The sequence below is a fragment of the Cyphomyrmex costatus genome, unplaced genomic scaffold (genome assembly GCF_001594065.2).
Source record: "Cyphomyrmex costatus isolate MS0001 unplaced genomic scaffold, Ccosl1.0 scaffold18, whole genome shotgun sequence".
NCBI lineage: Eukaryota > Metazoa > Arthropoda > Insecta > Hymenoptera > Formicidae > Cyphomyrmex > Cyphomyrmex costatus.
Window position 1 is genome coordinate 2089714 of NW_017275824.1, and position 12698 is coordinate 2102411.

Consider the following 12698-nt stretch of genomic DNA (forward strand, 5'->3'; position numbering starts at 1 on the left):
AAATATATATATATATATATGTTTTGCTAAAATATAATTATAAATTTTCAGTTTCTCTTTGGAGTTGCAGAGCGCGAGAAAAATCACGAGACAATCGTAAAACGAACTGATCCCGAAGTGACAGGATTAATTTGGGGGAACAGAAGATCGTGGGAGAATGTCACGCAGGCCACGAAGGTGGTGGTCAATTGTACGAAATGGAAGGAATGAGATAAGGCAATAATCTCAGTAGGGGCGAAGGAGGCGCAACCGGAAGAGCAGGGTCGCAACGCGGTCGCGGTTATTTTCAACTCGAGCGCAGGTTCGAGTTTCTCGCATGCCGACCGACCGTCGCGGATGGAAATGCAACAATGTGCTTCAACTTCCCGTGCATTCGGTTCGTGGAACACGTATCAATCTCAACATGAGACTGAAACGCGCTGATTCCGTCGGCTTAACTGTATCTCCGTTAATCCGTTAGGTCAACGCGAGCTAGAGCGATACGCTCGACATTCTTTCATTATCGTGATACAGATGTAAATTTAAACGTTTTGCGTTCTATAGAGCAAAACTATTGGAATATTAAGAATATTCTATAGAATCGGTCGGTTGCTAAAAGTGGCGCATAATTTATTGGATTACGCGAAATGTAAGAAGCATATATTTAACACAAATTTTGTAAGCCATAATTAAATAGCTACTATTTTTCATGATAATCATTGTGCAGAGAATGATAAAATATATAAATTACCGGATGTTTTGTAGTCTCAAGGATAATTATCGCATCTCAAGATTATCATATAATATTGTAAATAAAATAAGTACGAGCATCTGATAATGTATAACTTCTGTCGGTAAGATGTGATTGTACTTTTCATTTACTACTACTGGTAATCGAGTGATCTGTAGGATGCAAAGATAAATTGTAAGGGCCGTGGTACCAGAGAGAAATCTGATATGGACATCCTGGTTTTTTTCATGTATTAAATCTCATAGGGTAATATCCACGTTTTTGTGGTTCTCTTCTATACTATTACATGAGCTAGACAAAGATAAATAATCAACTTTAGCTATGTTCTACTTAACGCTCGCACATTCACGAGCATCGTTTTTCCTTATTTGACAATTGATAAATAACAAGGATAAAATGATTTCGCAAACGTGTAGGTATTAAGTAAAACGCACCCTTTGATGGATCGTCCTTGTCTAACCCACGTAAAAGTATGGAAAAAAACCACAAAAACGTGGACATTACCCTATGAGATATGAAAAAGCCCAGGATGTCCACACAGGTTTCTCTCTAGTAGTACACAGAAAACTGAAGAGGATACTGCAATCAACTATAGTCTGTACTACCGACGAAATACGCATTTCGTTTACTCTCATTAGTCTCATTACACAAAATAAAAAATCATTTAGAATAAAAAAAAAAAACAAATCACTGTAGTTACCTGTAACCTGCCTAAAAATTTAAAAAAATGTAAATTACAGTTTTTTTTTTGTTATACGTATGTTACTTCTTATAATATAAATGATATCAAGTAATATACATATATAAACAAAAACTAATTTCCCTACATTTAAATAACGTAATAAAAGAATATATGAGACCTTCAAGTTATGATTTTAAAGATTACAAGAAAATTAGAAAAGTTCAGTCTATCTGAATGAAAAATATTTAACACAATATGTTTTACTTTTTGTATGTATATCATATACTGTAGTATGTGTTCAAATCAAATGCAAATTGTGCCATTTTTAATTACAGAAAATATAGTTTTATGAAAAAAATTTAATAAATGTTGAGCCGAACTCTCACAAATATTACACCTTATTTCTGTCAATTTAAATTTCAAGTAAATTACTATAATTATTAATTATAACTCATATAAAATAAAAAAAATTTTTCACAATTGTATATTAGTTACTTCGTAAATTATTTAATTCTAATTCTTTTATGTATCAAATTAATTGAATGTCTAATCAATACTCTCAACGTATATTTCATGGATTTTTATTCACATCTATTTAATCATGGTATAAAACTGCGTATGTGTGACAACAGATGAATATAAATATATACGAAGTCTCTGAAAATACAAAACTCAATAGCACTAGGGTCTTAATAATCAGGAAGTAGTGCGAGTGACGACAGATTCATATGATAATAATTTATTCAAATATGTAGCGTCCGCCTTAGAGCGGTTGTACAGTGGACGATGATAGGGGCGCGCGAGAAAATTAGTAATCGAAAAAATAACGAATCTTGTAGAATGATACATTCAAAAATAAGGAATCATTCTTCGAATTATCACACTAAGTGTGATTTCGACGGGGGGCAACAAAAAGCGCGCGCGCGCGCTCCGCAAAAGAAGATCGAAACAAAAGTCCGTAAAAAAGATACAAAAGGAGAGATAACGAGTTAAGAAGCATGGGTGAAGGGGTGTATTGCGTTATCGCTCGGTCGAGAAAGAGATAGAGAGAGAGAGAGAGAGAGAATAAGTAGAGAGGGCGATAGAATGTCGCTTCCGCCGTGGAATATTTATTTTAATTTTCGTCGACTTCGGCTTCTTGTTCCTCGTCGAATTCTGCGTCTTCGTCTGCGGTTGCTTCCTGGTACTGCTGGTACTCGGATACCAAATCGTTCATGTTAGACTCTGCTTCAGTGAATTCCATCTCGTCCATACCCTCACCAGTATACCAGTGAAGGAAAGCCTTCCTCCTGAACATAGCAGTGAACTGTTCGGAAATGCGCTTGAACAGTTCCTGGATGGCGGTGGAATTGCCAATGAATGTGGCGGACATCTTGAGACCGCGCGGCGGAATATCGCACACGGCGGTCTTTACATTATTCGGTATCCATTCGACGAAGTACGAGCTGTTCTTGTTCTGAATGTTGAGCATCTGCTCGTCGACCTCCTTCATCGACATTCTACCACGGAAGATGGCAGCGACTGTGAGGTACCTGCCGTGCCTGGGATCGCACGCTGCCATCATGTTCTTGGCATCAAACATTTGTTGGGTGAGTTCCGGTACAGAGAGCGCTCTGTATTGTTGACTACCGCGAGATGTGAGAGGTGCAAATCCGGGCATGAAGAAGTGAAGACGGGGGAAGGGCACCATGTTTACGGCAAGTTTCCTAAGATCGGCATTTAATTGACCGGGGAACCTCAAACAGGTCGTAACACCGGACATCGTGAGGGAGACGAGATGATTTAGGTCGCCATACGTTGGCGTCGATAGTTTCAGGGTGCGGAAGCAAATGTCGTAAAGCGCCTCGTTGTCGATACAGTAGGTTTCATCGGTGTTCTCGACAAGTTGATGTACAGAGAGAGTTGCGTTATACGGCTCGACGACTGTGTCGGACACTTTGGGCGACGGCACAACGGAATACGTGTTCATGATTCTGTCCGGATATTCCTCGCGAATTTTGGAAATGAGCAAGGTACCCATACCGGAGCCGGTACCACCGCCCAAAGAGTGCGTAAGCTGGAATCCCTGCAAGCAGTCGCAGCTTTCGGCCTCTTTTCTTACAACATCGAGGACAGAATCCACTAGCTCGGCGCCTTCAGTGTAATGGCCCTTGGCCCAGTTATTGCCAGCGCCGCTTTGACCGAATACAAAGTTATCCGGTCTGAAGATCTGGCCAAATGGTCCCGAGCGTACAGAGTCCATGGTACCGGGTTCCAGATCGACGAGAATGGCACGAGGCACGTATTTACCGCCGGACGCCTCATTGTAGTAGACGTTAATTCTTTCGAGCTGGAGATCAGAATCACCGTGGTAGGTGCCAGTCGGGTCAATACCATGCTCGTCACTTATGATTTCCCAAAACTGTAACACACAAAAATCATCTTATAGGAATATATCCACTAGAAGATTATTAAAAAGCAGATTATCGTAAGAAGAAAATAAGAATGTGTTGCGCATCTTTAGTAAGTGTTATCTTCCGTACCGGAACGAATTAGTTACTGCCACAAAAATTAGATACGCCTTTTGAATCACGCATCATCCGCGTAGGAAGGAAGTTTCGCGTACCGGCTTTCTCCCCGCAATTATTCTCGTATCCGTTTCCAGTCTTCCATTGTACCGAGCGCGAACGGAGCTGACGTTCAACGACCTCGCGCGTGGCGAATAGCTCGCGTGCAATTAATCGTAATATCCCAAGGCCTCTGCGCATCGAATTACGCTTCTCTTTTTTTTTTCCCTTTCGTATTTTTTCGAGAGCAAGCCTACCTTTCGATGGTGCTACCGAATCGCCCGAGCGATAATCGAGACTAATTATCGTAAGCGCGATTATGCTCCTGTCTCGGGAGCAGTCAATCGATCGGTCCATCGAAGCGCATCGCGATGTAACGATGCTTCAGCGATGGACCGTTGCCACGTAATCTCCCGGAAGCGCTCGTTTCATTGTGATAATCATAATCGGTGCTTCGGGCTAAAATGTCAATCGCTCTGAACTTTCAATTTAGCAAAAATAGCATAATTTTCAAATTGAATACTTATTCATCCATTATATTACGAGCAATAGCATAAATAGTAGATCGCAAAAAAATTTGTTGAAAGATAATACAGTTTAGTGAAAGTACACATAAATCAATGATAATAAACTAATTTCTGATCAACCTGTATGCAAAAAAGATAGAAAGACGTCCCCCTCTCCCTCCCCCATTAGCAATTCAAAATATGACTGGGCGTGTCTGATGTAATCTTACTTGCAAACAAAAGAGGAAGTTAATTGCGAAATAATCCGCGTGCGGTCCATGGCGCATCTCTATTCCATCTCAGGAACGCGGTTCAAAGACCCACGGTGTACTATTTCTGGAGAGCAACGTGCAAGAGATGTGTATGTATTCTCAAGTGCAAAGGCATGCAAGTAGGTAGAATGGTTGGATTAACGTAATTAATTATCCTGATAGCTCAATCGTCTTATCGTATGTCCAGAATACCGCGCGACTTTACGTCACAGTTTGGCAAGGTATCAAATTATACGTTTTTCGGTAAATTACTAGTCCTCTGACGTTTCACAACCAAGACGTTCCATCGCGAAAATCTGCTGTCTCTAATTTGTTCGTGTCCAATTCTAAGTTCACAAAACAGAAAACGATTCCATTCGTCATCTGCAGCTGGCCATGTATTTGTTACTATCTATTATGTCATATTGTAGCTGATCATGTACTTGTAACTATATATTATTCATAAACTATCGTTTAATTATGAAACAAAAACCAATTAAAAAAATATCTTGTTAATCATATAATTATGTTTGAAAACAAAAATGTTTTTAATTTAGTTTCTATCTTATATTTTCTCAGTATATAACTACTCCATTAAAGTTATATATAGTCAATAATTATATAGGCAGATAAGATCGAAGGTAAATAAGCTTTATCGTTACAGTGACCAGTGTTATAACTTTCATTGAGTCAAATGTTGTTTTGACAGAATCGTTTGGTAAGGTCTATCATTGAATAATCTCCGAAGTCCATGTACAATCTATGTGAAAGTCATCGCAAAAACGCCTGGTCCGCCTACCGTTCGGTACGTACGTCCCACATGGAGACGATGGGTGCATTAAGCGGTGACCATATATGATCATCGTCGTTCGAAAGCTAAGATCACCCAACCCTATCTATCCCCACCTTATCACCTCCACCTCCTTGTCCAGCCCGGTCGCAATGTACATGTTACAGTCACACATGAGTCACCAATGTCACCGCTATATATAGAGATGATTGTAGAACGACAGTGCGATTAGCAATGATCACCCGGTTGTACACCGCATTAATATGTTTGTCCATGTTTTCAATTTGTCCTATTTTTCTCGAGTCAATTCTCGCGCCTAGAATTCATAATCTTCGCATCACTGCGCCAATAGCTGGCGACAGACATAGGCTATCATTGCTAGACCGGAAGTAGCGTGAAAGATACCGTTATTCTAAATGCATGCACGCCACTACTGCTTTACGGATTGCGTAACCACCGAGCGGATACGCGGTGCAATTGGTCCACGAGCGATCCAGAGGGTTCCACTGACTTTAATGAATTACCGGTTAAGGTAGATGGATGGAAGAGACGTAAAAGAGGAAGAGTTGTCTATTTAGACTGTACAGGAATGCGATATATGTATACTGAGAGAATAATTTTGCTGAAATATCTAAAAAGTTAAAAATCTAAAATAAATTCTGTTGGACTACAAAAATAATTATTTTTAGTAGGACATTCAAACATGATGAACAACGCTGTATAAAATGTTTATATACTTGAGCGTCCTACATAATTTTATTTTGATAATCCAACAAAATTATTTTTAGATATATATACAATATACATCTAGCTAAATTTTTAAGTACTTCAATAAAAGCATTCTTTCCACATATACGTCAAAGTGTTAATTCAGTCAATACATACACTTACTATACGTAAATGTATACCTTGACTAGTAAATGTATACATTTACTAAAGTTAACACTTTGTGTTAACTTTACATACATATTTATATACATGACACATGTGTTTTTAGTAAATATATACACTAGTCAATGCAATGTATACATTTACGTATAGTAAATGTATATATTGACTACAGCAAACTACTGTAAATATACATATACATGAACTAAACAATCAAAATTTAAAAAAATGTTAAATATAAAATAAAGTCTAAAAAAAAAACTAATTATACTATTTTAATACAACCGCTTTTTATTCAGCAAGTTTAAGGTCGGAAAAATGTTATTTTGAGCTCAAATATTATGTCAAGAAACGCCTTAAAAATGCGATAAGATAATCTGGCTAATAAGAAATAAATGATGTTAGTACATCTACTTCTCATTATGAAATGATTCTATGAAAGCAGTTGGTCGTAACGGCACGAAGTACATATATTACAAGAATATATTAGTATTAGTATATTACACTACACTGAATAATAAAAACTTTAATAACAAACGGAGAAAACGAATTCCATCACGGATCCTAATTCATTTAGTTTACTCGAATGCTTATGCTTGCATGTAGAAATAACTAGAATTGATTACGCACCTCGCTTAAATGTAGATTTAGAATATATTTTCTTGTAATTAAGGTAATATAAAGATTATTAAATGAGAACATAGAACTAGTTCGCACTAACTGTAATACGCATCTTGCTCATAAATACCTACATATTTATAACCAATCAGATCTCTCTTCTTCTATTAATAATAAAAAATGCTACTATTACATATTTTAAGATAGCAACATTGAATTACATTTCATCTCCGTCAATACAGAATACTATTATACTATAAGGACAACTATCTTTCGCAGAAGATAAAAATTGGCGATTAGAAATATTAACAACTTTAGTTATATATATTTAGTTCACCGTAAAATTTATTTCAATACTGAATTGTGAAAAAACTGAATCATAAAGTAGAAATCGTCATCGAGTAGCGACAGTAAGCAAAACCCAGCCTTGCGACCCGACACGATCGATACACCTGGCTATATCCAGAGAGAGAAAGAGAGGAAGAGGGCCGGTTGTGTCGGCAACGAACGAAACGGTTCGAAACGGGCCGAGGTGATGCGAAAGAAAATGGCGAGAGGATATCGCTGGCTTCCTTTATTTGGGAGCGCGTTGCTGTGCTACGCGAGACTCGGTGTCCTTGGACTCAAAGGCGTCGGTGAATAAGCAACATTCGTACAATGGATTATACAACAAGCTCACGCGTAGTAGAAAGTAACCCCTGCGCTATCATTTTCACAGTAATTTTGCCTTAATTTTCTTTGATACTTTTTCAGAAATTACAAGCTTCTTTTCGAAGCATCTGACTTAATAAACATCATTCTATATTCTCCTGATATATTTTACAGAAAATATCAAACGGTATATTTTCCAAATTGAAAACGGAGTAATGTTTGATATTTTATCAGTATGTAATATACGATAGATTTTACTTTTACTTTCTAAAAACATTTTTGAAATTAAAAAATACATCTCTTGTTTTGAAAGAAACTTTTAAACTTGTTTTATATTTCTTCTATTTATTGTTTTACTCTAGGCGCCCTTATAAGCGATAACTTGGTGTTATCAGTAAATTTTATCTCCCGTTTCTGACAAGTTGAAATTGAAAAAGTGCATCAGAGTCAATCGCGATAACAGTTACTTAAGAAAACATTTTCCGTCTAATCGATACGTTCTCATTACTAGAAGTCTCTTATAGAAAAAAAAGAGGGTAAAAAATAGCCTTTGATGTTACGCTACCGTGACGTCGGATCGATTGAGATAGACAGCTCGAGAAACGGACATTGACTTGGTGCAGCAGCCTTAAAAATTACGGAAGCGTGACGATGAACGTTGATCAGCTTCTCCTCGATATTTACCTGCTCTCATGCAATCTTTATCGTTGATTATTCAGATAAGATTACTTAACTATTATCGAAGATCGACCTACAATCATAAATATTTGTCTTCTTACGTAATCTTTATGTCAAAAATTTATATATAAAAATTTGAATATTATTCTCCAAGTTAGTTACCGTTCGGAACAAAAGTATCAAAGATTTGTCGTTTTAAATTTTTATTCAAGTAGAAGAAAACAATTCACATCAAACTAAGTAATCAGAAAAAATGAAAGGATTTTCAAAATTCAAACAAATTAATTAAAAAATGGAATTATAAGGAAAAAATCGATTTGCTGAAGTATCTCAAAATTTAGCTAAATACAAATTTGAAAATAATTTAGTTAGAATCGAAATATAGGACGCTCAAATTGTGCGAATATTAGAATGTCAAATGTTTTTGTAGTATTGTTTAGCATGTTTGAAATTCCTACACATACAGAAAAATATTCTATTGCGAAATCTAATTTACCTTATTCCTTTTAAGTAACAATTTTTAATAATGAATAGTTTCTTGATAATAATAAAACAAGTATTTATTACAAATTTTAAAAAAAACTCGTACTCAAAACAAAATTTATTATTTTTACTATACAATGTTATAAAATTGATTGAAGAAACGACTTTATATAAGCAAATATAAACCAAGTTTTAATTTAACGATCTTGATTGAAGTAATAAACTTAGAATATATATTTTAAATAAATTTGATAAAATTACGATAAATTCAAGGATATGTCAACTTTTGACATACTTGAAACAAAAGTAATTATTACTTGTGTACAATAAGTACAATATTTCTATGTATACTTAATTGTTTTGTTAGTTCAACAATGTTATTTTCAGATCTGTAGTTAGCGAAGTTTTTAAATACTGCAGCGAAATCATTCTTTCCATGAGAAGTCAGTGCATGATCAAACTAGCAATCAGAGAATTTTGAGTTTCTATAAACGTGACCATTTTTCGAAGTTTACAAAAAGAAACAAATACTGGAGAGATCGACATAAGTCAGCGAGAGAAGCGAGACGACAAAAAGAGAATGGAGGCGCGTGCACGTAGAACAGAAACGGAGATGCCGATTCGCATGATTAACGCAGAACTCGAGCATCCGAGCGTGTCGATAACGTAGTGCCACGCGCCCGTCGGCTTGTCCGTTAACAGCGTCGAATAAAAATTTTAAAATACACCCGCCATGCAACCGACGCTGGCGTGGCCGTTAAACGCGATCGTGACGCCGCACAGCCGACGGACGCGGCGCAGGAATTCCATCTGCTTCAAGGAGCGTGCACATCGGAGCGCGAAAACTTGCCGCGTTGCCCAAATCGTACAATTCTCACGAATCCCGGGGTACGACCAGATGGAAAGCCTGAAAACTGAAGGCTTCGTAAAGACAGATTGTAGTAACGTTTTCTACAACAACCGCGTGAAGTGAAGATTAGCTACGGCTGCTTAACTTTTAGTCCTTTTAGAAAAAAAAAATCGACATAAATATCGTTCTATCCTTCTTGTCATTCGACGAATAACAATGATAGAGTGATATTTATGTCAAGTGTCTCCTAGGACGTATTCAGATTTCCACGTGAGTGCTCAATGGCATCAGTGTCAGTATTCTGTAACTCTCATTAACTTCAATGTCAATTTCTATCAATGTCGATTAACTTTAATCTTGGTTTAATTTTATCTTTTTCTAATTTTCAGAAGTACAAAAGATAAAGGGAGTTAAACCATTAATCTATATTGATAGAAACGGGCATTAAGTCCAGGTTTTTATTATCTGATGTGATTTAGATTTAACGTCACTTAATTTGATAATGTAAAAAATAATGTTTTTTTAGTTACGATCAATCACTAAACTAATAGTTTTGCAGTAGTAATTTTAAAAATTATTCGTTACAAAACTATAGTTTAGTAATTAATTAACGATACATAGAAAAATACAATTATTATATTATTATCAGGTTAAACCACAAGTTCATCAGGGAATAAAAAAACTGGACCTTAACAACAATGTCGATATTATATATATGATAAAAAAAGTGCAACAATAATGTAACGTTAATGAATCGTCAAAAATTATAGAATAGACACTGGCATTATTTAATCATCATTAATATTGAACAATATTGATAAAATAATATCTAAGTGATAGGAATCTAAATATAATTCTTTAAAAAAAAGCTGCTAGTCTGTCCTTTTTCAAAGAAAATTATGAATTGGTGTATATTAATGGAATAAGAATTGAAATAAAATAAATAAGTTTATTTCACCCCAACTATTTACACTTGCATAAGTAGATACTAAGATTGTTTATCTTGAAACGAGGTGATACAATTATAAAAGCAAGCGAATTTACTAGAATATTATAGTTTCATTCATGATCAACATCTTGTAAATATTCTAATAAATTCGTTCATTTTTGTAATAGTCATCTTGTTTTAAAGACACACAATCGACTCCTTCACCTCATATCTCATCGCGATCAATATTTATGAACTCGGTGTGAGCTCACCTTTAGCATACGCCAGACTAAACGAGACGAAGAGAGGGGGAAGAGGGAAGATGGACGTACAAGAATGAAAGGCTACGACAGTCTGTTCTATTCGCGGTAAAACCGAACCCGCCACAATCCGTGAACATCTAGATCACGATTCATTTCTTATTGCAACTGAATCTCTCGCATGTTTTCCAAGCAGGTACACATCGCAGAGTGGCATTTGCAGACCGACAGCCGGAAATGCTACATATTACGAGACAGAAAAGCGGAGAATGTCAGCAGAATGAAAAGGAGCGAGGAGAAAGAGATGCGCGCGCAACCGCTCGATGCCGTCAGCCGTCGCGTGAACGACGATATATCTCTCTCTCTCTCTCTCTCATCACCGGGAAGAGATTCGCCACACCCAGCTTCGGTCCGTCGGTCCTGGCCGAATGGCAGACAAATTCGGCGACGGTCGCCGACGACTAGCTCCATTTATCCGCGACTTCCCTCCTTCCCTGCCAAAGAGTTCCCTACCTTCGTCGCGCCGTCCGCGAGATATCCACGGGAGATAAAACGGCCGAGGGAAGATGGCCGACGAGACGCGTTCGCAAGGGAACACGGTCGTCACATACACGCCGAGAGAAAATGATCACAGAGGGGAAGGGGAGGGGAAAAAAACCGTTAGGCTTGCCGGCCGGCCGGCGAGCTTCTGTCGCCATGACAGGTCTTCGACCGCCGCGCGGGCGAGGCTGCCGTTTTCTCGCCATACCAACGTGTCCAGCGAGCGACGGGGAATACGCGCCGAGACGCGTCCTCGTTCCCGCCGCCGACGAGTGCTCTCCTCGACCGCGATATCGAGCGGTGAGGAAAAAATGGCGCGGCCACGGTGACTGCTGATCCCGATTGAGAACGCCCTCGTTAACTATATGCACGATATTGTCGCGTAGTTGTTCGTTAATAGGTCTTGCAAAATTCCAGGTGAACACCGTGAAGAACGATAGAACGTCGTCGATCGCACTAAATAGCTCGTGTCTATTTCCACGTCAATTTAGATCAGCCTTACTCTCGGATTTTGATTCACTTTGTACCTTTTTCGATTCTAAGAATTAAAAAAAAATAAGTAAATCGAGGTTAAAATGAATCTATGTTAGTAGAAAGGGGGTGGGGGGGGGACAGTAGAAGAATAGAAAGAAATATTAGAAGATCGGAAAGGGACATCAGAAGACGTGGAAATGGACGTTCGAAGACTCAGGAATTCGCGAACAAAGGACACGCGATTCTCGTTCGTGGGACGATCGATTCTTGAAATTCGGATTCCCAAAGTGCCTACCTTTGCTCCAATTTGGTTACCGCACTGGCCGGCCTGGATATGGACGATTTCCCTCATGTTGCTGTCGTGGAATTCGCCGACTGTGATCTCTCGAGAAAATGTACCTTGAGTACCTTAATGCGGCGGCGACTGACGACTTTTTTTTTTCTTTACTATCGAACTGACTCGAGTATAGAGACCAACGCGTTGCGTGAGCCCAGAGACGAGTATGCGACGGTTGCGATGTCCGTTACAGATTTTCAAGCTTCTGCAGGGGCAGCGGGAAGAGGAGTGGAGAGGGAGGAAACGAGAGCGTAGAGCGCACCTGATTGGCGGAATCGTCGCTGCCTCGCAGTTGCGATGCGCGGACGGCGATGCGCCGCAGCCGCGACGCAGCGTTGCCAACTGTGCGCCGCTGCCGCGTCAACTTCATGATCTACACACCGACGCACCGATGAGAACGTGTGGCGGTTCGATTTCTTGATTTTTAAGAGGAACTACTATTTATACAATTTAGACTTTTTTGGCGTCTAAACGATTATCTTATTC

At 38.2% G+C, this 12698-nt stretch overlaps 1 protein-coding gene across 1 annotated transcript; it reads right to left on the reverse strand.

Annotated features, from left to right (window-relative positions):
- Positions 1 to 2446: 2446 nt before the first annotated feature.
- Positions 2447 to 12416, reverse strand: LOC108772199 (tubulin beta-1 chain). Its single transcript, XM_018537689.1, has 2 exons — positions 12171 to 12416; positions 2447 to 3813 (listed from the first exon to the last, which is right to left on the reverse strand). The coding sequence occupies exons 1-2, from the start codon at positions 12225 to 12227 to the stop codon at positions 2527 to 2529; spliced, it is 1344 nt and encodes a 447-aa protein (XP_018393191.1). The 5' UTR covers positions 12228 to 12416; the 3' UTR covers positions 2447 to 2526.
- Positions 12417 to 12698: the final 282 nt, after the last annotated feature.